At 58.2% G+C, this 25,380-nt stretch overlaps 2 protein-coding genes across 3 annotated transcripts; one reads left to right on the top strand and one right to left on the bottom strand.

The window, feature by feature from the left end:
- Nucleotides 1–2,868: 2,868 nt before the first annotated feature.
- Nucleotides 2,869–7,402, bottom strand: LOC311193312 (type III endosome membrane protein TEMP; the record flags this gene model as incomplete). The annotated part of the gene is made up of 4 exons (XM_084266099.1): nt 2,869–3,669; nt 4,136–4,282; nt 4,945–5,452; nt 7,316–7,402. The coding sequence occupies 4 exons, from the start codon at nt 7,400–7,402 to the stop codon at nt 3,305–3,307; spliced, it is 1,107 nt and encodes a 368-aa protein (XP_084122225.1). The 3' UTR covers nt 2,869–3,304.
- Nucleotides 7,403–11,358: 3,956 nt separating this feature from the next.
- Nucleotides 11,359–24,269, top strand: TIE1 (tyrosine kinase with immunoglobulin like and EGF like domains 1). 2 transcript variants are annotated; one of them, XM_084266069.1, is made up of 23 exons: nt 11,359–11,485; nt 11,960–12,247; nt 15,751–15,865; nt 15,975–16,126; nt 16,222–16,353; nt 16,659–16,799; nt 17,010–17,138; nt 17,504–17,649; nt 17,838–17,982; nt 18,216–18,374; nt 18,568–18,705; nt 18,793–19,083; nt 20,058–20,348; nt 20,840–21,033; nt 21,254–21,464; nt 21,627–21,737; nt 21,828–22,018; nt 22,134–22,247; nt 22,411–22,481; nt 22,724–22,764; nt 22,887–22,983; nt 23,250–23,349; nt 23,646–24,269. In XM_084266069.1, the coding sequence occupies exons 1-23, from the start codon at nt 11,440–11,442 to the stop codon at nt 23,715–23,717; spliced, it is 3,375 nt and encodes a 1,124-aa protein (XP_084122195.1). In that variant the 5' UTR covers nt 11,359–11,439; the 3' UTR covers nt 23,718–24,269. The 2 variants fall into 2 exon arrangements, with proteins under 2 accessions (XP_084122195.1, XP_084122194.1); XM_084266068.1 differs by lacking the exons at nt 11,359–11,485; nt 11,960–12,247; nt 15,751–15,865; ... (2 more) ...; nt 16,659–16,799; nt 17,010–17,138 and having other exon boundaries at nt 17,248–17,649; nt 20,840–21,153.
- Nucleotides 24,270–25,380: the final 1,111 nt, after the last annotated feature.

The raw sequence follows: 25,380 nt of genomic DNA, 5'->3' as shown, positions 1-25,380 counted from the left end.
TGTCGATTTTATTAAACCATTGCTTCCTCCTCTGCATCACTTCCCTTCATCTGCCCAAGAGTTCAGAGGGTGTTGCTAAGCTCAGGCCCTTCTGTGCTAAATCCCCTGCAGCGTGAAGAACCGTCCTTCCCCTCTGGGCTGTTTTACCCTCAAGTCCAGCTGGGACCCTCATGTGTACACAGGGAGGGACAGGCCAGAGCTGGGGAATTTTGCACCATCCCAGTTGCTGGTGCTCTGCCTGTCTCTGTCATGCCAAGCTGCACCCTCTCTGCCTGCACCAGTGCTTTAGCGGTTACTCTCAGCTCCCCCAGCCTGCAGGTGTGCAGAGGCCCCAGCTGCCTGCACACCAGCTGTTTTGCACATCTGGGCATTTCTGTGAAGATATGTGACTGTGCCCAGCTCACAGCTCCCTGCTGCCTGCGTATCAATGTGAACCCTCCCCTCCCTAGCCCCCTCAAGGTGTGCCCCAAGAGCCTGTGAGTTGTGCCAGGAAAGGATGCTCATGGGCCACGTCAGCAGCCTGCGGGGTAAGGGCTGAGGACAGGCTGCCTGTGAGGATGGTGGTCGGGGTGTCTGGCTGCCCAGAGGGACAGCCTGCGCTGCCCAGCCACTGACACACCTCCTGCAGCAGTGATGCTGGTTTGTTCCTTTCTTGGTTCCTGTGTCGTGTGTGGAAATGCAAAATAAAGTGTTGCAGAAATCAACCGTGTTGAAGGCTGATGCTTGAGTGACAGCATCTCTGTGGAGCGGGAGGTGGCAGGACAGGCTGCCAGCCCTGCTTAGGCTGTGCCCAGGGCAGAAATCATGACAGCCTGGGGTCCCCTCCACTCATCAGCTAGTGTGGCAATGCCACCACAGACACATGCACTTATATTCCTGATACGTGACTCCCACCTCCAAATCCACATGTATGTCCCTCTGCTTAAGGACCTAGACACAGATAGTCCCCCTTACCACCGCCCTGTAAAACCAAGACCTCACTGTGCCCCTGAAAGATGCTCATGTGGAGCACGTGGAGCATGCAGAGCCTCCTGAATGTCAGTGCAGGCAGGTTTGTTGACAGAGAAGCTGTTTCTCCCTGCGGTAAGGCCAAGCCTGGAGCCTCCCCGCAGCAGCTGCTGCCTGCTACAAGCCTGGAACCAGTCTGCCTGCATACCTGCTGCTGCTCCCATCCGCCAGCCTCCCTCCATCCTTCCAGCAGCTTCCCGAGGGGACCACTATTGAGAAGGCTCCTCCTTTTCTGCTCTGACACCCATGTATTCCCAGCTCTGTGTGCCCAATGCATTACCCCCCAGACAAACGGCCAGGGTCCTGCCTGCTTGCACTGCAGCTGTCTGGAGGGCAGAGGGGCTGCCAGGTGACCAGGGCCACCCGCACACCCAAAAAAGAGCCACATCTTCTTGGTTAAAGAATAAATGGGTGAGCCTCCTGGCTGAGTCAAAGTAGACATGCAACCCACCACTACATACTGAGGGATGAGACTGAGAAAGTTCCTGGAAAAATAAGCCTGGAAAGCTGTATTTTTCATCTCTTTTAAGTCACCACTGAGACTGAAATACTGCACCTAGCACAAGTTTGTGTGGTTAAAAAGCATGTAGAAAAGCCCAGAAACTTCCCTCTGAAAGAGAACTGAAATGCTTTTTCCCAGCCCTCAGATTTGTCTCCTATCTTACCTGAAAGGTGTTAGACATTTCCAAGAATTATAGCCCTCATTGTATTTTGGCAGGTAGCTGTTACGATGTGCCTAAAGGGCAAACCATGAGGCAGTGCCTGCAAAAGTAACAGTGGGTTTAGAAATATGGCATTTAAGAGCAAAATCCAGCTGACCACTGAAACAAGGGAGCAGGTTGTCCTTCAGCTCCGGGCTTCAAATTGCACGTTCCATCTCTGGAAGGTGCCTTTAGTCACTGGGCTGTATCACACATCCAATGCCTGAGCCAATTGTCCCCTCTGGTTTACATTCTCTGGCGTGTATTATTTCCTTATTTATTATTTGCTCTACAACTACCTCAACAAGCAGAGAAACAGGCAGTCTGCAGTCAAAGGGGGAGGTTTGAAAGAGGTGGGGGAACAAGCCGTGCAACAGGGCTACAGGAAATGCCATCCCTGTGATGCTGCTTCATGCTCCGGAGCATGACGGAGAGATTCCCTGGCTACCAGGGACCATAACAACCAGGCTGTGTCCCGGGAAATCTTCCCAGCCAGACAGTACCAGCTTCATGAATCACTTAGTCAGGGTGAACCCAGCTGCTGCTCCCTGCTTTCAACTCCAGCACGACCCACAACGGCACAACTGTCTACAGCAGAAACAAGGTGGAGTTACCTGTGCCTCGTGTGCTGTTTATCGTACCACAAAGATGACAGGAATGCAAAAATTACAATGTTTGTGTAACTCCAGGGTTAGAGATAGAGAGGGGACTCTGTAATGGGTGCGGGGGGACAGGGCTGTCTCGCCCCAGTGCACGTGCCTGCCTGACACCGCAGCCACCACGGCCAACAAGTTTGCTCAGCTCTGCAGAGCCAGCATGGGAATGGTAAGTGCCTTTCCAGCACGTGTTGCTGGATGGGGAAGAGAGAAAACTGGGAAGGAACACGGAGGGAAGCGACGCTGAGGAGACGTGCCCAGAAACCCTGTGCCAACACACCAGGGCTGCCTGTGCCAGGTCAAGGAACAGGTTTGTTTGCACAAGAGCACTTTGTGCCACAGATCTGTTCTCTCACCGGCACAGTTAAGGAGGAATGTATTTATGGTCCTTGAAAGCACACGCGAAAAAGGCCGCACCCCAGCTGCGGGGCTGTGGCGGGAGGAGGGGGATTCCTCCCAGCACCACTGCTGGGAGAGCCCAAACAGACCATTGCAGGCAGAGGTAGGGTTAAATCATGCTTTAATCACACCCTGGAATGACAAAACATCGAGGGACACAGCAGAGCACCATCCACTGTGGGGTAGCAGGACCAGTGCCTGAGATCCCTCAGGGCAGGCTCCTCCTCCCACCCCACTGAGCTGCCCAGGCACCATCTCCTCCATCCTCAGCATCCAAGCAAGGCCATGAGAGCGGCAGTGGGTCCAGCGCCCACGTGCTGGGGCAGCCCCACTGGTGTCTTCCTGGGACACTGTGGAGTCAGCTGCCTTCAGCCTCCATCACCATTCCCAGTCCACCCATTCTACCTCCTCCTCTCCACTCCTTTCCTCCCGTCCCTAGCACATGGGCCCAAAAGTCGAGTGCAGGTTGGAAAGGGCAGGAAGGAGATGGAGCTGTGGGGGGCAGTGAGAGGCCACAGCAGTGGAGGCTTGGCTGCAGGCTCAAATGGAGAGGCGTGACTCCCATTCCTCCTCCTCCCGCAGCTGCTCACTTGGCTGGATGTAGTTGTCCTCAATGAAGCCATCGTCATCCTCAGCTTGCAGGTTGGCAGAGCGGGACATGTGTTGGCTCCTGCTGGTGCCCCAGTCTGAAGAGCCCCTGTTCCAGCTGCTGCTGTCCTCCATGGGGCTGATGCTGGTCGAGACGGTCTCAGGCAGCGGCCGGTGTCGGTAGCTGGCGAAGTTCTTGTGGAAGAGCTTGCACTTGGCAGCCAGCGCAATCAGGAGGGAGATGCCGATTGCTGACACCACGAAGCCCACCAGGTATGTCCAGCTCCTTCCTCCCTTCCCAGCAGGCGGTGTGGTGGCTGCAGCACAGGGAAAGCACATCAGGGCACGGCAGGTCAGCCTGTGGCATAGCTGGTGCTCCTCAGCAGCCAGCTCCATGCATGCCTGCAGTGTGCAGACAGCACTGGAATGCAGGAGCAATATAAATGCTTTTCACCAAGGGCTTGCTACCAACGGTGTGTGAACACCGTGGGGAAAGCTGCTGGTCTGATACTGGTACCCATCACCGTGGAGTCTATGTTCCATGTGGCTGTGTGGCATCTGCTAACTTTTCTGTTGCAAAGCCAGCAGACACCTCCAGACAGTGGCCACCCTCCCCACCACGGCACTGCTGAAGGTCACCCTCCCCACCACGGCACTGCACCAGCGGTGCCTGGGCAGCCCGAGCCCCTGGGAGCGTGGGGCAGAGCAGGGGATCTCCACTTGGGGTGATGGAAGGCTGGAGGGGCTAGACCTTCCAGATGCCCCCATAGCTGCACAACTTACTGTTGCTGTGGGCCACTGTGGTCTGCTGCACTGTGCTGGCCCCCCGAGGAAACCGCTGCTTCACCTGGCAGCCCAGGTCCTGGGAATCCAGAGCTGCAATCTCCCGGCCCTGCAGTCCCGGGGGTGATGCGCACGTCACCTGCACAGCTGGGAGACACATGGCAAAGCTGGGACAGAGGGTCTTCACCCATCCCCTCCCAGTTTAGAGCAGGTGCTCTTTGCTTGCTCCTGGGTTAACAGAATGCATCACAAGGAGCTCCTGGCTCTGCCTCCCCAGCCTTGCCAGCACATTGAAAAGCAAAGCAAACAAAACAATCCCCCAACCATGGAACCATGATTATGACCATAATTAGGAGGCACCTTTTAACTGGCTAATGCCAAATTCATGGATACTGATAGAAACCCCCCTGTCACAGGGCTGCTCTCATCTGGGAGCTGAGCTCAGAGGGTTGGAGCCTGATCCTGTTCCACAGGAGGAGGTACTGAGTGTTCAGCAGCTCTTGAAAATGTGATCACTCCATGTAGATAAATAAAGGTGGATTTAGGGTCTGAACAGCTAATGCAGCCCATTTCCCAGAAGAGGGGCTGAATCATCCTGTCTCCTGTTCCTATAAATCTTTGGTACCACGTGTAACTGCAAGTGAGGAACTGACACATTTTAGTTCTGTGTCCCTCAACAGGGTGCAAGAGATCCCAAGAGAGCCAGCTCAGCTCCTGCCTGGGGTTGGAGCAATTGGATCGAGTGGGAGCCCTGCACCCAGGGTTTCTCCTGTCCAACAGATCTCCTGCCACCCACCCCACCTGCTCACCTCGCCTGCGCTGTAGCCACTGCTGCAGAGGATGCACAGCGCAGTCGCAGACCCAGGGGTTCCCTTCCAGCCGCACCTGCGGCACCGTCTCCATCAGCTGCAGGCTCAAAGTGTTCACAGCAACCAGCGCGTTGTGCTGCAGGTCCAGGTGGAAAAGGGCCTTCAGTGGCAGGAGGAAAGGAACCTCAGGCTCTCGCAGATTGTTATTTCTTAGCAGCAGTGTGTGCAAGTTTCCCAAGCCCTTGAAGGCATCTGTGTGGAGGTAGGTAAGGCTGCAGTTGCTCAGGTCCAACAGACGTAGTGCCCCAAGGTTGGAGAAGACTGAAGGTCTCAGCACCAGCAGGGCATTGCCAGAGAGGTTGAGGGAGCGCAGGGAAGGGAAATCCATCAGGAGAGTCCCATGATGGGGCATGACCAAGGAGTTGGAGGAGAGGTCCAAACCGGTGATGTTGCTTGGAAGGGAACTTGGAGCGTGCAGGAGGCTCATCCCATTGCAGTCAGCCCATCCCTGGGAAAAGAGCTGCTATCTGAAATGGGCTCTCTGTGCTGGGGAGGACCCCTAGACTGAGACTCCCCAGAAGTTCAAACGTCTTAACTAATTACCCTTGCAGAGTTTAAAAAAGAGAAGATACAACCAGGTGTAAAAAACACATGAGCTGCCAGTTCAGTGTGGGCCCAGGTAAATGGAGAAAGGTGAGCAGGACAGCCCAGGACTGAGAGCAGCTAACTAGAAATAAAGGAGAAGCGCAGAGACCTGGGGGAAATGCAGAGAGGGAAGTGTAAAGGGACTGAGAGGTCCCACCCACCTCCTTCCAGGGCATCTGGATTCCACCTCCTTTCATCCCCCAGATCTCCCCCTCTAGCCCACAGGGATCTCTTGCGTGACACAAGGGCATCTTCCCATCTGGGGTAGGGAAGCAGATGAAACCCCTGCCCACTGCAAGTGCAGGCAGGCAGCGGGAGCCAGCTGGGGCACCTGCACCAGCACCCAATGTCAAGAGCTGGTCCCCAGGGCCTGTGCATGCTGTTGGACACACACCTCCAGCTCTCCTGTGCTTCTGAGGATACAGTGCGAGTGGCCACAGCGTAGTGGGGGCTGGCTCTATCAATACTAGTAAATAAAACAGACCAGAGACCATTCACTGTCCCAAAAAGCCAGCAGTGCATGCTGGATCAATCACCCCACATTGATGGATTGGGTTTGTCTTCCCCCAAAACTGGGGCTTTATGTGGGAGAGGGTCAGCTGCCCAAACTGAAGCTGCCAGAAAGCAAGTCAGCAGTTTCAGTTTGGTTGGACGGGCACAGGCTCCTGCTTGATGCTGTGTTTGGGTGCCGTGCAGAAGTCTGCTGCAGCCCGTAGGCCTGGGTTTCCAGGTCTGGCAGCTCTCTAGCTAGCCGGCCTTCACATTTTTTGCCTCTCACATGATCTCCTTTCATCCTCCTGCTCACCTAGATATCCTATCAGGCCCCACCATCCCTGCTTGCTAGAGGAACAGATGGGCACTAATAAGCCTGGGCTGCCAAAGACTGGGTTATAATGAGGCTGAGCCACAGGGCACTCACTACACAGGTCCTGTCTCAAGCTCCAGTAAGGCTGGGCGCAGGAAGGCTGGGGACACAGTGTGAACCTTTTGAGGGAGGACTGAGAACTGAGTGGGCAGTGCTGCCCTTTGCCATCGGCCCACAACAGAGACTTTTACTGCCTTCTCCAGGCTACCACCCAGTGCAGCTGAGCTGCTGGCTGTGGCACTTGTCCTAGCAGGATGGGTGAGCTGCATTTCCTGGCGCTCAGGGACGCTGACCCCACGGATGCCCTGACCCTGGCTTTGGCCACTGCATCACTGTGCTTTGGAGAAGGGGGTGAGGGGCTGGGAGCCCCTCAGAGACGTGCCTTGCTGCTGTTTGCCGAGCATCCCTTAGGGGCAGCTCTTATGGCAGCAGCCAAGACACCCCCAGAGTCACAGAACAGAATCACAGAATCACTGTGTTGGAAAAGACCTTTGAGATCATCGAGTCCAACCGTACCTGTCCTCTACTAAGCCATATCCCTAAGGAACATATTCAGAAATACCACGGCCCGGAGAAGCTTTTGCCAGCCATGCAATGCTCCAGCGAACAAGCTGGACAACATGCCATGTGCACCCCTAAGCCAGGAGCAGGGGTGCTGCAGGGCTGGCGATCCACCCCAGTGCCTGGTGGCCAGCAGCACAGCACACCCCCCATGGAACTCCCGTGGGCCCCATCGCTCATCGCAGCTGCCTGCTGGGACCTGCCACGCCGCAGGCACAGGGTGCCCCCACCCACTCCCGCCGCGCTCCAGGACATCAGGAGGGTGCCCCTGCTCGCCCCCAGCCCCCTCGGCCCCCCTACCTGGCGGTGAAGGCTGCAGGAGCGTCCCGTCACCGGCGACCAGGCGCAGAGGAGGCTGCAGACTGCGAGCAGGCGGGCAGGAGCCATTTGGCTCCAGGAACCTGCCGGGCAGAAAAACAAGTCTCGGCTGAAGCCGGGGAGCCGGCAGAGCCGGCCGTGCCGGGCGAGGTGTGGCTGCGGCCGCACGGCCCGGGGCCCCTACCGACACCCCCCCCTCCCCCCGTGCCCCGACCGCCCGGCCCCGCAGACCACCGGTACCTGGGAGCCAGCCCGGCTGCCGCCGCGGCCCCGTCCCTCCCGACGGCTGCGTGCGGGTGAAAGGTGGCGGCACCGGTTACACATTAACCACCGCGCCCCACCGCCGGCCGCCCGCTGCCTCCCCCGGCCGGCGAGCGGGGGACCACCCGCACCTGCCTGGTGGACCCTGGGGGTGCCTCGGCGGGAGCGGAGCAGCAGGGGGTACCGGGGGGGAAAGGGCAGGGGAGGAGGGGGCACCTCTGCAGCATCTGTCCTGGGATGGCCATGCTCAAGGACAGCAGCCTGAGCCCAGCCCTGGCTCCATGCACCCAGGGCAGGGGCACCCAGTAAGCCTCAGCTGAAGAAGCTGGGACAGAGGTGGCATAAATGTTTCCTACAGGAAAATAAAAGCCCCATCGGGATTCAGGTGGAAAGGTGTTTAAAATGTGCAGCACATGGGCAGGTCCCTGGGCCTGGCGGTCGCTCAGCTGTGCTGTCTTTCCAGCATCGGGGAGGTGCTAATAACAATGTGACTTCCCTGAGCAGCACCCAGGTGTCCCGGTTGAGCTCATCAATAGTGCTCCCTGCCAGCCTTGCCATGGAGTCTCAGAAAATCAGGGAAATCTTGTCAAAGCTGTATCTTGCAGGTGTTGGCTGGCACACACACATGGTTGGGTGGGATGTGCTCCCATGCCCACCGGTACTGGAGTGTGAGTGGGCAAACGCTGGCCTGCTCATGGCTTTCCCTCTGCAGCTCTTTTCCTCATTCCCTGCTCCCTGCTTTCTGCTCCTATTCCCCATCCCCGCTCCTGCTTAGCAGCAGGAAGCTGCCTGACAACAAGAACACTGCAGCTCTGCAGTTTCCACCCCGGCAGCAGCCAGGACAGGGCGGCCCCACTTCCTCCAACTGCCAAGGGGCTCCTCCACAGCCGTGCGATCCACCCTTTCCTCAGGGACAGGGTTTCCCAGCAGCCCATCCTTGATCCTGTGAGTTTGTGGGGAACGCAAGCACAGCCAAGGGAGGTGTCTGCGACCCGAGCTGCCCTTCTGATGCGACCAGTTGGGCTGGGAATGCTCAGCCACCCCGCTGCCCGGCTGCTCGCATGCCTCGCGGCAGCAGCCCCTCACCCAGCCTTTCAGGGCCTCCCTGGGACCCACCCTGACCATAGAACAAGACAAACAGCCAGAAAAGCAGGGCTAGAAAATTGTCTCTGAGGCAGCCCAGCCCCTCAGCGCTCTCACAGGGCGGTTGTGTTTCCTATCAGGAAACATATCGGTGCGTTATGGTTTCTGGCATGCGGTGCTGTGCATTAAACGTGTGAAGGATAACAAAAGGGGGTATTTTTGTCCCTTTATTTTTTTTTAGTCTGCCGTGATTCAGCGAAAAGTTGAGGTCTGTGGATTCAGCAGACATCCAGGTGCTTTCAGTGGGCTAGGGGTTGGGCAGCGGGAGCTTTCCGTATTACAGGAGGGCAAGTGTGGCAAGCTGCTTGGCCAGGGCTCAGTTGCACCCAGCTCCCCTGTCCCTCCCCTGAAGTTAAAATGGAGCTCTGGGGTCCTGGCTGTTTGTCCCACAAAAACCTCCCAGAGAGGTTTCCTAGCCCACCTCCCAACCGAAGGAGCTGCACAGATAGAAACCTCTTATGCAGATGTTTCTAGAAAAATGGTGAGGGAAAAAAGTCATCTCAGGTCAGAGCCCTTGTTGGATCCCTGAGATCTTCTGGGCACCATCTGGCATGGAGAGCAGACCCCAAATGTCTCCCATGCCCCACAAGGGCGAAGCAATGCAGCACTTCCCCTTGGGCCATAAGGGAGGAGTATGCTGCAGGGCCCTCGGTCACCAAGCCTTCCCAAAAAGCGTGTTTGGTCTGCGTAAATAATCCTCTTGTCAGAGGACTTTTTCCAGAGCGCATTGTAACTCAGGGCTGTGCACATGCTGCCGGGGGAGCGCAGTGTGTGCGCTCTCTCCCTGCTGCCCCGGCACGGAATGTGTAACACCCGGTGGCACAACAGCCATTGCTGTTCTGAGCGACACTGACCTCTACAGCCAGTGGACTAGAAACCGTTGATTTCTCTGTTCCTGTAAACCCACCCCCCACCACTCCTCCCCACCCCCCACTCCGGCTTCCTGCGGCTGTGCTGAGCGTGGGGACTCTTGCAAATGCACTTGGGGTTGGCCAGGACAACGGGGATGTGGGGGACCCTGGGAGGGCAACATCATCAGGAGGGACCAGCCTCAGCTGCTCAACAGCCCCCGTGTCCTGCTGCAGGATGGCCACTCATTCAACATTGATGTTATTGTTGTGCCTTAAGTGCCCTGGGGGGTCTCCCAAAACCAGAGCCCCTCGCTTACACACAACCTATGGCAAAACACCGGGCTGAGTTTTCCAACGCAGCAAATGTGGGCAGCTGCGTGCAGCGTCACGTCTTTTTCAGATCCTCTCCATCCCTCCTGTTGCAGGGTGGCCGGGTGTCTGCGCTGGGGGAGCTCCTGCCCGCTGCCCTCCCTCCCTCGGCACGCTGCGGCGCTGCGCAGCCCAGGAGCACACTGTAAATAGTCGGAAGCGATGAATGGATTTCCCCTTCCTTTCCATGTGTGCTTTAGATTTTTGGCCGGATACAGCATGGGCTCGGGACACACCAAAACATGAGGCTGGCTCCCCAGCAGCCCTGCCTTTCACATGGGAACGGCTCGGTTTGTGGAGGAGTACGAAGTTTGGCGGGTGAAGCTTGCGGTGATTTCCTGGGGAATGCCACTTGTTTGCCAGGCAAAGAGCCCGGAGCCCGCCGGAGGCAGGGGCAGCCTCGCAGGAGGGCTGCATGTGAGCCCCAGGCTGGGAGGCAGCAGGGCCATGCTGTGTCATGCCCGTGCCAGCACTGGGAAAGCACTCAAGGAAAGGTGGGCTTTCTGCTGCTTTCCACTTACTCCCAGACATGCTCACTACAACATGGAAGGGTTTCTTTCCTGGCAGGCTGCCATCCAGTGCAGGCTGGCTGTCATTTTGTCACCCTGCCTGTGCTCCCACTCATCCCCTTTCAACCCAGACAGCCGCCCCCCGACAGGCTGCTGCAGGAGTGAGTTGGGCCCTGGCACAACACAGAGCCCAGTTGGGGCCATGCCTTGGCATCTTAGGATGCTCATGGCAGCGGAACGCCAAGTTGTCACGAGGTGCATACGGCCTCAGCATTGCCACACACCACTTGCCAGGAGGAGAGCCTGCACAGGGCAACTCCTGACGGCTCCTGGAGTCAGGGCCGTCTCCAAACAATGGGTGGAGAGCAGGAAACGCTGCATGGGAAACAGGATTTGGCTCCGCCACCGCCGCCAGCCACGGCCCCTTGGCCCCTTTCCTTTCCCTGCTCCAGAGAGCCCTTCCCACAGCCAGCGGCTGTGGGGCTGCGCAGAGGGGACAGGGATGCTGCCGCCTGGGCAGTCTGGGGCATGAGACCCTCTGCACGGGGGGCGAGGAGGGGGGGTCAGGACACCTTCCAGCCAGGCTGGGGGCTCAACATGGCTTGGGGACCCCTGAGCACACAGTCCTAGCCCTGAAGGGGTGTTCGCCAGCTCCCCGAGAGAGGTGCCACTGGGCAGGGGACCTCAGTGGTTTCTTCGCCACCAAGCCCTGATCCTGAACAGCTGGGTGGCCACCAAGAAGGCATCTTCCTCACCGTACCTGGGCTATGCACCAGAGGAGGTGGTCCCGGCTGCCCCAGACGCCGAGCAGCAGGGCAGAGGCAAAATGGAGGATGCAGGCACGGAGCAGAGGTCCTGAGCCGCCGCTCACGTGGAGCCCCTAGGCAGCCTCGGCCTCCGGCTCCAACACCCGTGTCTGAGACATGCCGGAGATTTCCTGACCTGTGCCAGATTCGGGACACGCTCCAAGGACATGGGACTCCACGTTTATCTTCTGCTTCTCCTCCCACAGTTGTCAGGTAAATTGCCCTTTTCCCTCTGCCCCAGGCAGTAGCCCCTGCCCCAGAGAGCCTTGGTGGGATGAGGTGACGGAGGGAGCTCAGTGGCGCCATCAGAGCAGGGTTTGGAGGGAGGAAACATCCTTTTGTGATCCGCCATTTGGAGACCTCAGCAGCTGGCAGTGCCTTCCCCTGCCTGCCTCTCCCTGGCATGGGGTTGGAGTGTGGGCAGCTCACGGGAGGAGAGGGGCCCCAGGACCCCCATCTTACTGCATGCTTGGCTCATGGTGGGGGGCTGAGCCTGTGGGGATCTCCAAAAGCAGAGTGGAAGTGCCCCCCATGTCATCACCATGGGGCTACATGTGATCTGGTTGTGCCTCCAGGGCCGGGGGTGGCAAAAATGTCCTGAAAATGGGGTGACATCTGGATGATGGAGTCGGGCCCTAAGGGAGATGGCGTCCGGTCTTGACGTGCCCTTGTGCTTCCCCACCCCAGGGGCCATCTTGGACATCACCCTCATCGCCAATGTGCAGAGCCTGTCCCACTCTGACTTCTTCCTCTCCTGTGTCATGGGGGAGCGGGATGTGAGCTACCTGCAGATCGAGCGAGAGAACAAGATCGTGATGACACACCCCAAGATGGGCTTCCAAAACTACCGCAACCGCAGCAACTACATCCAGGCCAGGGGCTTCTCCATGGCTGACCTGGTGGGGATACTCTACTGCCTGGGGCGCACCCCAACCGAGCAGGCCCAGGTGGTCTATGTGCACAACAGCCACTATGGTGAGCAGCTGGTGGGGGACGGGATTGGGGAGGGGGGAGAGTAGTTAGCTCCTGCCTGCCAGCCGGGCACATGTGGGAGCTGCCTGTCCTGTGCTTTGCAATCTCGGTGCCAGCCAGCGTGGCAGGGGGGTGGCTGTGACCCACAGAATAGATTTGGGGTCCGCTGGTACTGGTGGGTGCAGAGGCGAGGGGTGGAGGAACATGGCTGAGCTCCGCGGATGGGCAGCAGTGTGGGCAGCTGCTGGCCTGGGAACGGTGCCCAGCAACAGGGCAAGGTCCACGAGGAAAACTGGTGCCCTTGGAGGAGACAGTGGGGTCTGGAAATCATTAACCAGGGCAGGGGGCAGCCCATGGGAGCCGTTCCAGCCTTGTGCCCCTGCTGTGGGCTCCTTGCTGAGGCCAGGAAGGCTTGAGGCAGCAGAGAGGCATCTCTCCAGCAGCCTCCTTGGGTGCTTGGTGAGCACCATGCCACAGCGGCACATCACTGCTCTGGTGGTGGGGCCTTGCAGAGAGGCACTGCCAAGGCACACTGCAGCTGAGAGCAGCACTGGGCTCTTGTGTCCTGCTCCCATTTTGGGCTGTATAAGCCAAAAGGGCCTCCGAGGCTGGCCAGTGAGAGAGATAGCCCGTGGAGCAGCACTGTCCCACACTGCCCACACTCTCCCTCCACTTGCCTCTGTGCTTGAGACTTTAAAAAACTATTAGGACTGAAATTTTCTGTTTTAGGATGATTTCTGGCTCTTTTTTACAAAGTTTTGACTAAAACAGTTGACCTTTGTCTGAGAATAAGATGAGGGGGATACAAGTTTCCCCACCTGTGTTAAAACACAGCTTTAGCAAGCTGTTTGGAGCAGCTCCAAAGCTGGGGAACAGAGGCTGCTGGTGGGGTCTGAGCATTCCCAAAGGAGTAGGGATCAGCTTGTGTCCTCTGCCAAAGGCTTGACCCAAAAACGGTAGCAGTCCTATCAGAAATGGTGCCAGCCAGTCTGGGAAGGAGAGCAGCTGAGAGGCGATGAGAGTGGAAGGGAGAGGCACCAGGAGATGGCGTGGGGGGTACAGCCAGCAGTGGGGTTGTTGGGGGTGAGGAGCACAGCAGGGTTTCTACACCCACATATATCCTGTCTATAAGTCACAGAAGGAGGTGGCAGCTCTGGGGCTCCATCCACATGACGGGGTGTCCCATGGTGGGGAGGCATCCAGCCAGCCCCCCACTCCTGGGTTGACATAGTCAGGCCAAAATGCTGCTGTGGACGAGCTGGACAGTGTCAGGGTGTCAAAAAATGACCTCTTTCCAAATGCCAAACAAGCTGCTGTTGCTCTGCTTAATTTAAAGAATGAGAAATAAAAGATCGAGGCAGATGGGTCGAAGGAAAAAGTAACCAAAAAAGTTACATCTTTGGAGGGGGAGGCAGGGCTGTGTACAGCACCCCCAGGGGAGGCTCAGCGCACGCTGTTGGTCCTGTTAAGGTCAAGAGCAGCCCAGGGCGATGAAGCAGCGGGTGGGGAATGGTGTTAGAACAAAGTACCTCCCAAAAGGTCACTCACAAGGAACATAGGAAAGATGATAAACCTTGGAAGTTTTGCTGTAAAAACAAAGTAAAGCAGATCAAAGAGACCCTGAGGAGCAGTTTCAGAAGAGTTGAAACCTGGCAGTAACCTATTTTTTACAGTATCCAGAGCAGAAAGACACCCAGAAAAACAATTGCAGAAAACCAGCATTATTTCATTTTTGCATCCATGTGCACGATAGAGAAGCTGGGGAACCTTCTTGGGAGGGGGATCTGTCTAAAATGCCAGTGCTGAGAGCAGGAGACCGGTGATCAATGGCTGAACAGAGCAGCGCAGCATTGCCAGGCTGGGCTTGTCCTGAGCAGGGCTGTGCCCTTGCCTGTGGGCTGTGAGTGGAGGGTGGGCAGCAAGGCTGCTCGTGGGATGCCAGCCTTTCCTAAACGCTTTCTGTGTTGGGACTTACAGGCTTGTAAACCCACTCAGAACTGGGCAGGTTGGTGGAAACTGTAATAGCAAGCAGAACTTGTGGTTATGCGGTGCCTGAGGAAGAGGCAGCGTGAGTTTGCAGTGGGAGGTCTCTGGGGCAGAAGCAGGGAGGGTGCTGTGGGCAACCTGGCTGATGCTGTCTGCTCCAATTTCCAGGGCAAGTTAGGAAAATTCCCTTTCAGAGGCTCTTCGAGAGAAATTCCGCACTGGGGGGTGACAGGGGATCTCTCTTCATGGGTAAATAACTGGCTAAAAAGAAGGGAGCACAAATAGGAGTTAATTTGTAGTTCTTGTCATGCAGGGAAGTCCCCACCAGCGTGGCACAGGGTCTGTGCAGGGACCTGTGCCACCCATCACAAGTAGCTGGACAAGTGGCTGTGCCAGCTGCTGTCCCTGGGCTGGCAGGGAGGGATGAGCTCTGCCCCGGGCTGCAGGCACTGCTGAGCCGTGGTGGAGCAGCAGTAAGATCCCATGTATGTAGATGCAAAGTGCTGACTGTGTCTGTCTGCCCTGTGTGAGGCAGGATGGGGGCCACATCTGTGTGCCCTTTACAAAGGACTGCCCATCTGGGGCAGAAAGAGCTCAACTAGATGGGTAATACCTGCCCCAGAAAGCTGGGCTGCCAGCTGCTGGAGGCAGGGGTGTGATTCTGGGGGATTACTGGGTTGTGTGACCTGTGATGCCCTTCCCTGGGCATCCGCAGCATGTGCCACTTCCTCCCAGCCCCCAGCCTTTGCTGGGGCAGGATGCAGTGCTGGATGTGCCTTAGTTCTGACCCTGCACACCTCTGACCTGGCACACATCTGAGGGTGTGCAAAGCTGGCATGCAGGCAGGCTCCAGGAGCCGGTGTCTGCTGGTGTCCTCCTTTGTTTCTGTCCTGGCACACCCAGGGCTTGGTTTCCCAGATCTTTCTGTGTTTATAGCCCTGTTCTTGCTCAGAGATGGGCTCTGGCTGACTCGTGTTAACACTCTGAGAGTTCATTGCCGCTGCATCCCCAACACCTGGGTGGCCAGGAAAACATCCATGACAGGGCCACAGGTCTTGTGGGTTGGCATGCAGCCTCCACACGCCTGCTTCCTCTCACCTGCACGTGCTGTTGCTTTCTGCACCTCCTCGGGCTGGCATCAAGCAAGGGTGCACCATGCAGATGTGACCCAGCTGTCACCTCTTCCGACTGCTGCCACTGGCATCCTGGGCTGGGCTGGGCTGTTGGGCTGGCGGGAGGGCAGGGCACCCATCCCACTTTTTGGTGCCTGCCTGTGGGGGCCCAAGGGGACAGGGAAGGACTGCCTGTCCTGCTGGAGGCTTGAGGGGTCCCAGCTCCCATGTGGTGCAACTGGAAGGAACGTGATGCCATCCCAGCAGAAGCATGTGTGGTGGGTGCTGGGCTGCATCAGGGCTGTGTTTTGGGGTTGGTGGTCTGGGTGGGGGTGCTGGTGCTGCCCTTCGGTGTTAGTGTCCTGGGGGTTGACGGCTGCTTATCCTGCTCCTGCCTCTCCTCCGCAGCACACCTCTTCCCAGTAAAGGCCACACAGTCTGTGAACATTGCCGAGCCAGCCACCTTCTCTGCCAAGGTCCTCAAGAGGAAGGAAATGGACGTTATGTGGAAAAGAAATGGCAAGTGGCCCTGGGGGCAGGCGTGGGGCTGGAGCTGCACCCAGCCGGTGCCTGGCACCAGCCCCAGGGGGCACAGGGAGGCCCCTGGTCACCCTCTGCCCCCTTGCAGGCAGCTACTACCAGACCACGGACCGGGGCGAGGTGAGGGGCAACCTCGTCACCCTGACGCTCCCCAATGTCAGCGTAAGTGAAAACGGGGTCTACAGTGCCACATTCATGGGAGACAGCCCTCTCTGGAGCGCCTTCTACCGCCTTATCGTGAGAGGTGAGCGGGGACCCAGCTCCCCAGGACGCAGGACCGGCAGCCACAGCTGCTCCCTGGCCTGGTGCAACCCTGCGCCCCCTCTGCTCTCCCCGCAGCCTGTCCCGCGAAGAAATGGGGACCGTCCTGTGAGAAGGACTGTCCCGACTGCCTGAACGGTGGCATCTGCCATGACCACGCTGGTGAATGTATCTGCCCCCCAGGGTTCATGGGCACCCGCTGCGAGCGAGGTAGGTGCCGGGCTGCCCCGAGAGCAGGCACTGTGCCCAGGACACGCACGGGGACCCTGCTGCACCCCCAGACCTGGGGGGGCATCATGGCCAGAAAAGCCACGTGCATCCCCAGCACCTCCTTGCCCACGGTGCCCCCTGTTTCTGGAGCAGAGCTGGGCCATCCACCATATCAGCAGGACGCGGCTTCTGTACCTGCTCAGGGTGGTGATACAGGGCTTGGGGCACCCGAGCCGGTTCCATGCCAAGTGCAAACAGTGTATGGGCCAGTGGCGGGTGAGGGCAGATCTCACTTGTTTTTCCAGCCTGCCGGGAAGGCCAGTTTGGCCGCAACTGCCAGGAGGTGTGCCAGAGACCCCAGGGCTGCAAGGGGCTGAGCTTCTGCCTGCCGGACCCCTACGGCTGCTCCTGCGCCTCAGGCTGGAGCGGCTCCCACTGCAGCCAAGGTATGGGAATGTGGGCATCCATTGCATTGCCCGTGCAACCTGGGCTTCCTTCTGGGTCCTCTGCAAACCTCTTCCAGCCTGGGAGCTGGCAGGGGCTGAGCAGTGCTGCTGCCTGCACCAGCACAGTGCCAGTCTCTGCCTCCGTGGTCCTGCACTCTGCTGGCCCCATGCTGCAGCTGGGGGTTGCAGCGAGCTCTCCTCTTCCTGCAGCCTGTCCCCCAGGATACTACGGCCCCGACTGTGCCCTGGGGTGCGCCTGCCGAAACGGAGGCAGCTGTAACCGCTTCAGCGGCTGCATCTGCCCTGCGGGCTGGCACGGGCAGCACTGCGAGAAGTCAGGTGAGGCTGGTGGGGAACCACAGTGGGTTTCTATCCTCCACCATTGGGTACACTCCAGCTTCTTCCCCACCAGTGCCTGGAGGGAGCCATCAGCTACTGGTCCTGTCAGCTGGCTCAACAGGTCCCTTGACCTGCAGAAATAGCCCCCAACCCTATGGAAACCAGGATGCTGCAAGGGTGCCATCTAAGTTTGGGATTAGCTGTGCTGAGAGCATTGCTGAGCCCAGCATGTGGGGTTGGGATCAGGGCTGGACCACAGCACTCAGCACCAGGGCCCTGCTGCAGCTGGGACCAGAGAAAGGTGACAGCCTCCTTGCACCCAGGGAGGAACAGGGTCAGCCCTAGCAATGACTTCTCTGTGCCAGACCATTTCCCCCAGATCATCCAACTGGCCTCAGAACTGGAGTTCAACCTGGGCTCAGAGCCCATCGTCAGCTGCGTGGCCACCGGCAACCCGTTGCCTGCCAGTGACAGCATGGAGCTGCGCAAGGCTGATGGCACCGTGCTCAAGGTACCGCTGCTCGCCTGGCACCTGTTCCCCACCACCCTGTGCCCTTGTCCCACCACCCTCCACTTACATCAGCCCCCACCCACATTGCCGGCTCCCCCAAAAGCACACAGTTTGCTGTGCAACTCCAGGCCAGCACAGGGAGCTAAGCCGGGAAGTGGGGGGGCTGATGACACCCTGTGTGCCTGCAGCTCATCAAGGCCATCATCGAGCCGGGGCAGATCACCTGCGAGTTTCAGGTGCGGCACCTGACGAAGGCAGACACCGGACTCTGGGAGTGCCGCGTCTCCACAACGGGGGGCCAGGACAGCCGGAAAGTCAAGGTCAACATCCGAGGTGAGGAGAGGGCAGTGGCATGAGTGGGATGAGCTGAGGCTGCTGAGAGATGCTGACAGCACGGTGTGGCAATGCCAACCGCCCCCCGTCTCCCCTAGATGACTGGGTGGCACCCTGACAAAGCTGGTAGAAGCCAAGAGGTGGTGGATGTCCCTACCTTCTGCTCCTTGTTGCTCCCAGTCCCACTCCTGTCACTCCCTCCTTCATCTCCTCCCTTCTGCTTTCATCCCCAGTGCCACCAGCACCCCTGACCCCACCACGGCTGCTGGCCAAGCAGAGCCGCCAGCTTGTGGTGTCACCTGTGGACTGCTTCTCCGGTGATGGACCCATTGTGTCCATCAAGCTGCTCTACAAGCCCAAGGATGACAGCTCAGCATGGTCATCCATTGTGGGTACGTGTTTGCCACGGGAAGAGGGACACAGGTAGGACCCAGGCAGCAGGGAACAGCTGCCCCAGCCATTGGGGGTCTGAGGTGCACAGAGGTGTCCATCCTGGGCCCCCTACAGTGATGCTGGGGAGGACACCAGTGGCATGGCAGAGTGTGGGTCTGAGGCACGGCTTTGACATGTCCTCTTGGCCAACAGTCGACAACAGCGAGAACATCACCCTCATGAACCTCCGTCCAGTGACTGCCTATGTCGTGAAGGTGCAGCTGAGCCGGCCAGGGGACGGTGGGGAAGGCAGCAAGGGGCCTGAGGCCATCATGGTGACCGAGTGCCTTGGTGAGCCCCCATCTCCTTGACCCTGACCATACCACTGACCCTACTTCTAACCTGGTGCATGAGCTTTTGCTGACTTTCTGTTCACAGAGCCCACAGTCAAGCCTGTGATTGAAGGTTGGTCCATAGAGGAGAAAAACACACTTCATGTGAACTGGAAATTGCCCAGTAACCATGAGCCAGCACATGGGTTCATCGTCCACCTCTTTGACTCCACGAGGCGTCTGGTGTGTGAGAAAAACATCACATCTATCTCTGTGCTCTCTGCCCGCATCGGGGACCTGGAGTTCAACAAGGAGTATGGGCTGGAGGTGCTGGTCTATCACTGCGCCAGCCTGGGCCCTCCCTCTGACCTCTACAAGGTCATGATCAACAGCAAAGGTGGGTCCAGCAGTGCACAGGGAATTATTACAGGGAATTACAATGATAAATCAGTTATAAATGTAACAGTGACCATCCCTAGGTCCAGCTCCTGGAGGAAAATGGGTCCCCCTTCCCCCACTAGACACTGCAGCCTTCAACACCAAGCAGCTGAGAAAGATCCTAAGTTGAACATGACATTCAGGTCCTCATGAGTGATGCTTACAAACAGATCTGTTCTCCACACCCTTGTCCAAGCCCTGATGGACCTGTCTATACTTGCAGCCTTTACAGTAGCCCTGTAGCAACAAGTTCTTTGATATAAATATACTCTGCATGATTTTTTTTCCCCTTTAGTTCACTTTAATCCTGCAGCCTGGCAGTTTTGCTGGATGGTCACTAGGGCTTGAGGAGATCTGCCAGTCCCTTCTGGAGACACATGCACACACCTGTGGATGGGAGACCATGGGGAGATGCAGCACCAGCCTGACCAAACTTTCTGGCAGGCAAGAGGGAAGCAGTGCCTGAGGCCTCCAGTGAGGCTTGCTGCCAGCCAGTACACGTTGGGAGCACTGGTGGGCATCAGGCTTGAGGAATGTGAAGTTTTCTCTGCTCAGTAATTTTGTGTGATCTGTTGATTTGGGATTAGGGATGTGGGCAGGCTGGAGAAGGCACAGAGGAGGCAGTGGGAATGGTAAGATGCTCAAAACCTGCTGTGTGCGAGGAAGGGTTGAAGAAAGAAAATATCCCAGGAGTTAATACAGAGACATGTAGCTTGATGGTCCCTGAGGCTGGGAGTGTTTATGGGTGTGGTCCTGCCCTGCTGCTGGAAAGCAGCTCTATTTCCTCTTACCTCTGCCCAAGCAGGGGCCGAGGGTTCCTGGAGGTCTCTCAAATCTGGCACAGCTTTGGTTTCCATTGACACCCACAGCATCCAGACCTCAGACCTGTGGGAACCCCATGCTGGGGCTGATGCTCTCCTCTCCTTGTTCCAGGGCCCTCCTCCCCACGGTCACTCTCTGCAGAATCTGTGTCTGACACCGCTGTCAGGCTCTCCTGGACAGTCCCTGAGTACCCCAATGGGGGCATCACCAAGTACATCGTGGAGCTGCAGCAGGTGGGGGGCACCAGTGAGCCCCAGTGGATCGATACCGACAGTGGCGCCGAGACCACCAAGATCGTTGGGGGTCTCAACGCCAGCACCACCTACCAGTTCCGTGTCCGGGCCAACTCTCACGTCCCAGGGGAGTGGAGCCAGCCTGTGAAAGCCAAGACTCTGGGAGATGGTGAGCAGGCAGAAGGCTCATAGCTCTGATGGAGCTTGGTCTCAGCATCTGGGTCAGCAAAGAGTGACCAGGGTGCTTATGGTAACCTCAGAGAGCATCTCTGAAGCAGAGCCCAAACACAAAACATTTGTGGGTATCTTCAGAAATCCTGCTCCTCCTAAACCTGATGGGGCAAGGGTGGTATGGTGACAGCACAGGCTTCCTTGGCCAGGGGGCGACACGGTGTGCAAGGAGCTAAAGGAGCAGGGCACAGCTGTCATGGGAGGAGCTGGTGGCTGTACCCAGAGTTGATTGGAGGGTCCAGAAACCAGCAGGTTTTGTGGCAGGGCCTGGGCAATGCCACCATGGTCCTGGTTGCTCAGGATGCAGCTGTGGTGCCTTCATGGGACCATGGGGTGCCAGGAGAGGGCTGCTGTCTTGGTGTCTGGCCACCTGTGCAGCCTGGGCAGGTGCAGCCATGGACCACAACCTTCCATCCCTCCTTTCATCAGGAGCACTGAGCGTGCCCCCCAGTCTGGGCAGCCAAAGCACCGAGCAGTCAGGAATAGACCAGCAGCTGCTCTTGGCCATCGTCGGCTCCGTGTCCGTCACCTGCCTCACCATCCTCTTTGCCCTTCTGGCACTTTTCCTCATCAAGAAGAACTTTTTCCACCGGCGCCGCACCTTTACGTACCAGTCTGGCTCGGTGAGTGCTGCCTGCCCCTCCAGGACCATGTCCCCAGCTCCCCACGTCCCAGCCCGATCCAGGTCACGCTCCATAGTCTCCAGTCCGGACACAGACAGACCTCACTTCCACATGGAGAGGGTGCGGAGCCCACCCTTGCCCATGACACCTGCCCTGCTGGGCTGCCGCGCAGGCAGAGGGGTGCCCGGTGCCTCTAACCTCACCTGCTCCCATCTGCCAGGGGGAAGAGACCATCCTGCAGTTCAACTCAGGGACCCTGACCCTGACGCGTCGGCCCAAGCCACAGCCCGAGCCCCTCAGCTACCCCATCCTGGAGTGGGAAGACATCAAGTTTGAGGACATGATTGGGGAAGGCAACTTCGGGCAGGTCATCAGGGCCATGATCAAGAAGGACGGCCTGAAAATGAACGCGGCCATCAAGATGCTGAAAGGTGAATGGTGTGGGGAGGTGGGCAGGCTGGGTTGGGGGTTGGGGGCTGCAGGTGCATCATGGGCCATGCTCAGGGTCAAGGAGGGGCAGGAGCCATCATCAGAGGGGCAGAAGAAGGGTCCTTGTTTTAGGACTGAGGCATCCATCCCTGATTTGCTTCCAGAATTTGCTTCAGAGAATGACCATCGGGACTTCGCTGGGGAGCTGGAGGTGCTGTGCAAACTAGGCCATCACCCCAACATCATCAACTTGCTGGGTGCCTGCGAGAATAAGGGTGAGAGCTGTCCCCTTCTCTCCTCTCCCCAGCTGTATATCCTCTCTGCTGTGGAGAGCCCCATGAGCCCAATCTCCTTCTGCCCCCCAGGCTACCTGTACATCGCCATTGAGTATGCTCCCTATGGAAACCTCCTCGACTTCCTCCGCAAAAGCCGAGTCCTGGAGACAGACCCAGCCTTTGCCAAGGAGCACGGCACTGCCTCTACCCTCACCTCCCAGCAGCTGCTTCAGTTTGCTTCAGATGTAGCCAAGGGGATGCAGTACCTGAGTGAGAAGCAGGTATGACTCCAGCAAGCCCCAATCCTTTCCCCAGGAGCCTGGGGACTCTTGGGCAGGGTACAAGACCCTCAAGGCCAGCAGAAGGTAGCTCCTGCTGACTGCAGGCCCTTTTCAGTTCATTCACAGGGACCTGGCAGCAAGGAATATCCTGGTGGGAGAAAACCTGGCCTCCAAGATTGCTGACTTTGGCCTCTCCAGAGGGGAGGAGGTTTATGTGAAGAAGACAATGGTGAGGCAGGAGAGAAGCATCTCCACAGGGCCTGCACCGATGTGGTGTGCAGGACTCCTGCCACCAGCAGGAACCACACACCATACAGAGACCAGCTGGGTCACAGCTGCCTTCATCTGCAGGGCATCCCCCCTTCTCTGATGGTCTCTCTCTGTTTCCCCAGGGCCGCTTGCCAGTTCGCTGGATGGCCATTGAGTCTCTGAACTACAGTGTGTACACCACCAAGAGTGACGTGTAAGTCCTGCAGGCAGGGTCACTGGGGCTTGGGCATGTCCACAGCCACCTCCATCCCTCTCCAGGGCGGTCAGTTTTGCTCTGGGTGATGCAAGGGCAGGAAATGATGCTGGTGCATCTGCCTGGGGAGCCACCGGCTCAGCTGGAGTCCTGGCTGGCTGCTCCACCCTGAGCTTTGCCCTGTGCCCATCAGTGGGGCACAGCTGGAGGCTCTGTTACAGCCTTGGCTCCTGCCCTTTTAGGTGGTCGTTTGGTGTCCTGCTCTGGGAGATCGTCAGCTTGGGTAAGGCTCTTCTTTGTCCCCTGCCTCTATTCGGGTCCCTACAGGACTGGTCCTCCTGCAGCTCCAGAGGGGACACCCAGGGACTGTCCCCACCACATCCAGCTGTGTGTTTCTGGCCGCAGGAGGCACACCCTACTGCGGGATGACCTGTGCTGAGCTCTATGAGAAGCTGCCCCAGGGCTACCGCATGGAGAAGCCGCGCAACTGTGACGACGAGGTGTAAGTAGGCAGAGAGCCTGGGGCTGGTGGCAGCACCCGTGTACCCCTGGCTGCACTGCCCCATGGAGCTCTCTGGAACTTGCAATGGATAGCTCCTGCTTGGTTCCCCTTAGCACTGTGGCTAGGGGATGTGCTGGCATCCCACACCCCAAACACGTTCCCTGGGCTTCAGTTTCCCACCTGCTTCCCCCCCATCTCCCACGAGCACCTTTTCTGCTGCCTTTTCCCCCATGCACACTGAGCCACCACCAGCTCTCTGTCCTCAGGTACGAGCTGATGAGGCAGTGCTGGCGTGACCGCCCCTACGAGCGCCCGCCCTTTGCCCAGATCTCCATGCAGCTCATCCGCATGCTGGAGGCCAGGAAGGTGAGTGTCAGCGGCGTCAGAGCTGGGCACAGGGTGCTCGCATCAGCAGGAGGGATGCCCACCCTGCACGGGGCTTGTCTGAGTGCTGGAGCATCCCTTGGGCTTCGGAGGAGGGGGGAAATCCAGCAGCAGAACCTGTGTGATCCCATCACATGTAGGGGTAACCCTAGCACCACTTTTCGGTGTGGGGAACCATGTTGCCTCCCCTGGGGCACAGTGCCCATGAGGGTGCCAGCAGGGTTGGGGGTAGGTAGGGACACTGTAACAACTGGCTTCTGACTGAGGTTCCCCCACAGGCCTACGTGAACATGGCTCTGTTTGAGAACTTCACCTACGCGGGGATCGATGCCACCGCTGAGGAGGCGTGAGGCTGCGCTGGCACTGTGCAGAGGGGCAGCGCTGGCCCCAGCCTGCTGGGACAGTGCTGGGGGACTCCCTCCCCTGGGGCCAGGCAGCCACACGCCAGTGCCCCTTCCCAAGAGCAGCTTCCCCGCAGGAGGACTGTGCCGTCCCCACCCCGGCTCCGCACCCAGTGTGTGCTGGCTGCACTGGCGCATCACCAGCCACCCACATGGCCCCACACTGCTGGGGGCAGTGCTGGGCTGGCCCCTAAGGACAAGTGCCAACGCGGTGTTTGCAGAGAGCGGCTCTCCGGGGGCTGGGGTGCCACTGCCTGTGGCCATGGACTCAAAACGCCCAAGCTTTGGGGTGAGAGGGGGAGCAGTGACCCGGCAGGCACCTGCCCTGCGGCTCTCAGCGTGCTCTGAGCCTGCAGTGATGCCTTGGGGCTGCAAGCATGGGATAAGGCCATTTGGTGGGTGCAAAGGGACAAGGGTCAGTGTTTGCTGTGTGCAGCCTCCAGTTCTGCTGTAACCCTTTGGAGGTGCCAGCTCTGCCTTACGGACAATAAACGTAGCACAACAGGCAGCCAGGTCCAGGGGAGGGGAGGTTGGGTCCCTGCTTTGCCTCCTTGATGGCACCAGGGAAGAAGACATGGGGCCTCAGTGGTCTGCTGCTGTGGTGGGCACGCCTCAGGATCCTGTCCCCATTGTGGGCCTCTGATGAGCCCCAGCACCCCCACACAAACCCTAGGTCTCATCAGGCTGTGGGGATGGCTCATCTCAGTATCCAACAGGACTTTGTCCTGTCCCCAAGGGACACGGAGACCAGACGATAGCCTTCCTATGCGCAGCTGTCTCTCACATGCTTGAAAACTGTTCCTGCACTTCCCCTTGGCCTGCCGCTCTTCACAGGCACGGCCCTACACCTCCAGCTGGTCCCTGTGAGATTGTGAAGCTCCACACCCTTCCCACCCAGCCAGCCATCCCCTGCCTGGCTCTGTGCCGAGGTGCAGGGTAACAAAGGGACACATGCTGCTGGGGCGTTCCTTGTGCATGTCGGTCCTTTGAGGTTCTCTTGGGCTCTGCACTGACCCTCCCATGGGAGCTCCTGCCCCAGGACGTGGTCCCTCATCCCGTGCTGCTGTGGTTTGTTATATTGACAGTGGATGGGCTTCATCTCCATTGGCTTCAGCTTGCTAAGCTCTAGCCATGGCCATCCAGCTCCCCATCTAGTCATCTTCTGTGGTCCATTGGAAACAGGGGCTGCTCCTGCAGTGCCCATTATCCCATCCCAAAGTAGAAGTGCTTGGCATTTGCCCACAGAAGGTGTTTCGACCCCATCAATACCATTTTGATTTCCCATTCTGGCCCCCAGTGCTCTTTGTTATCAACTGCAGCCAATAATAAGCAGCCTCTCTGCCCCATCACTGAGGTCCCCAGCAAAACAGGGAGAGAGACCAGCCCTTGGGCAGCCTGACCTGTGGCACCACCTCTGCACTTCCTCTGCTGCCAGCTAGGAACGGCACCTGAGACTGCGTCATCAGCCCTGCTCAGACCAAGGGCTTTCTGCTTTCTGCAGACAGCAAAGCCCAGTAGCCAGATGGAGAAGGAAGTGGGACTGGTTTGACAAAATTTGACTATGACAAATTGGTGCTGTTTTTCCTGTCTCCCCTCAGCACCCCCCTCTCCA

This window comes from Gallinula chloropus (assembly GCF_964237585.1).
Source record: "Gallinula chloropus genome assembly, chromosome: 6".
Taxonomy (NCBI): Eukaryota; Metazoa; Chordata; class Aves; order Gruiformes; family Rallidae; genus Gallinula; species Gallinula chloropus.
This window is presented reverse-complemented; position numbering and strand designations above follow the sequence as displayed.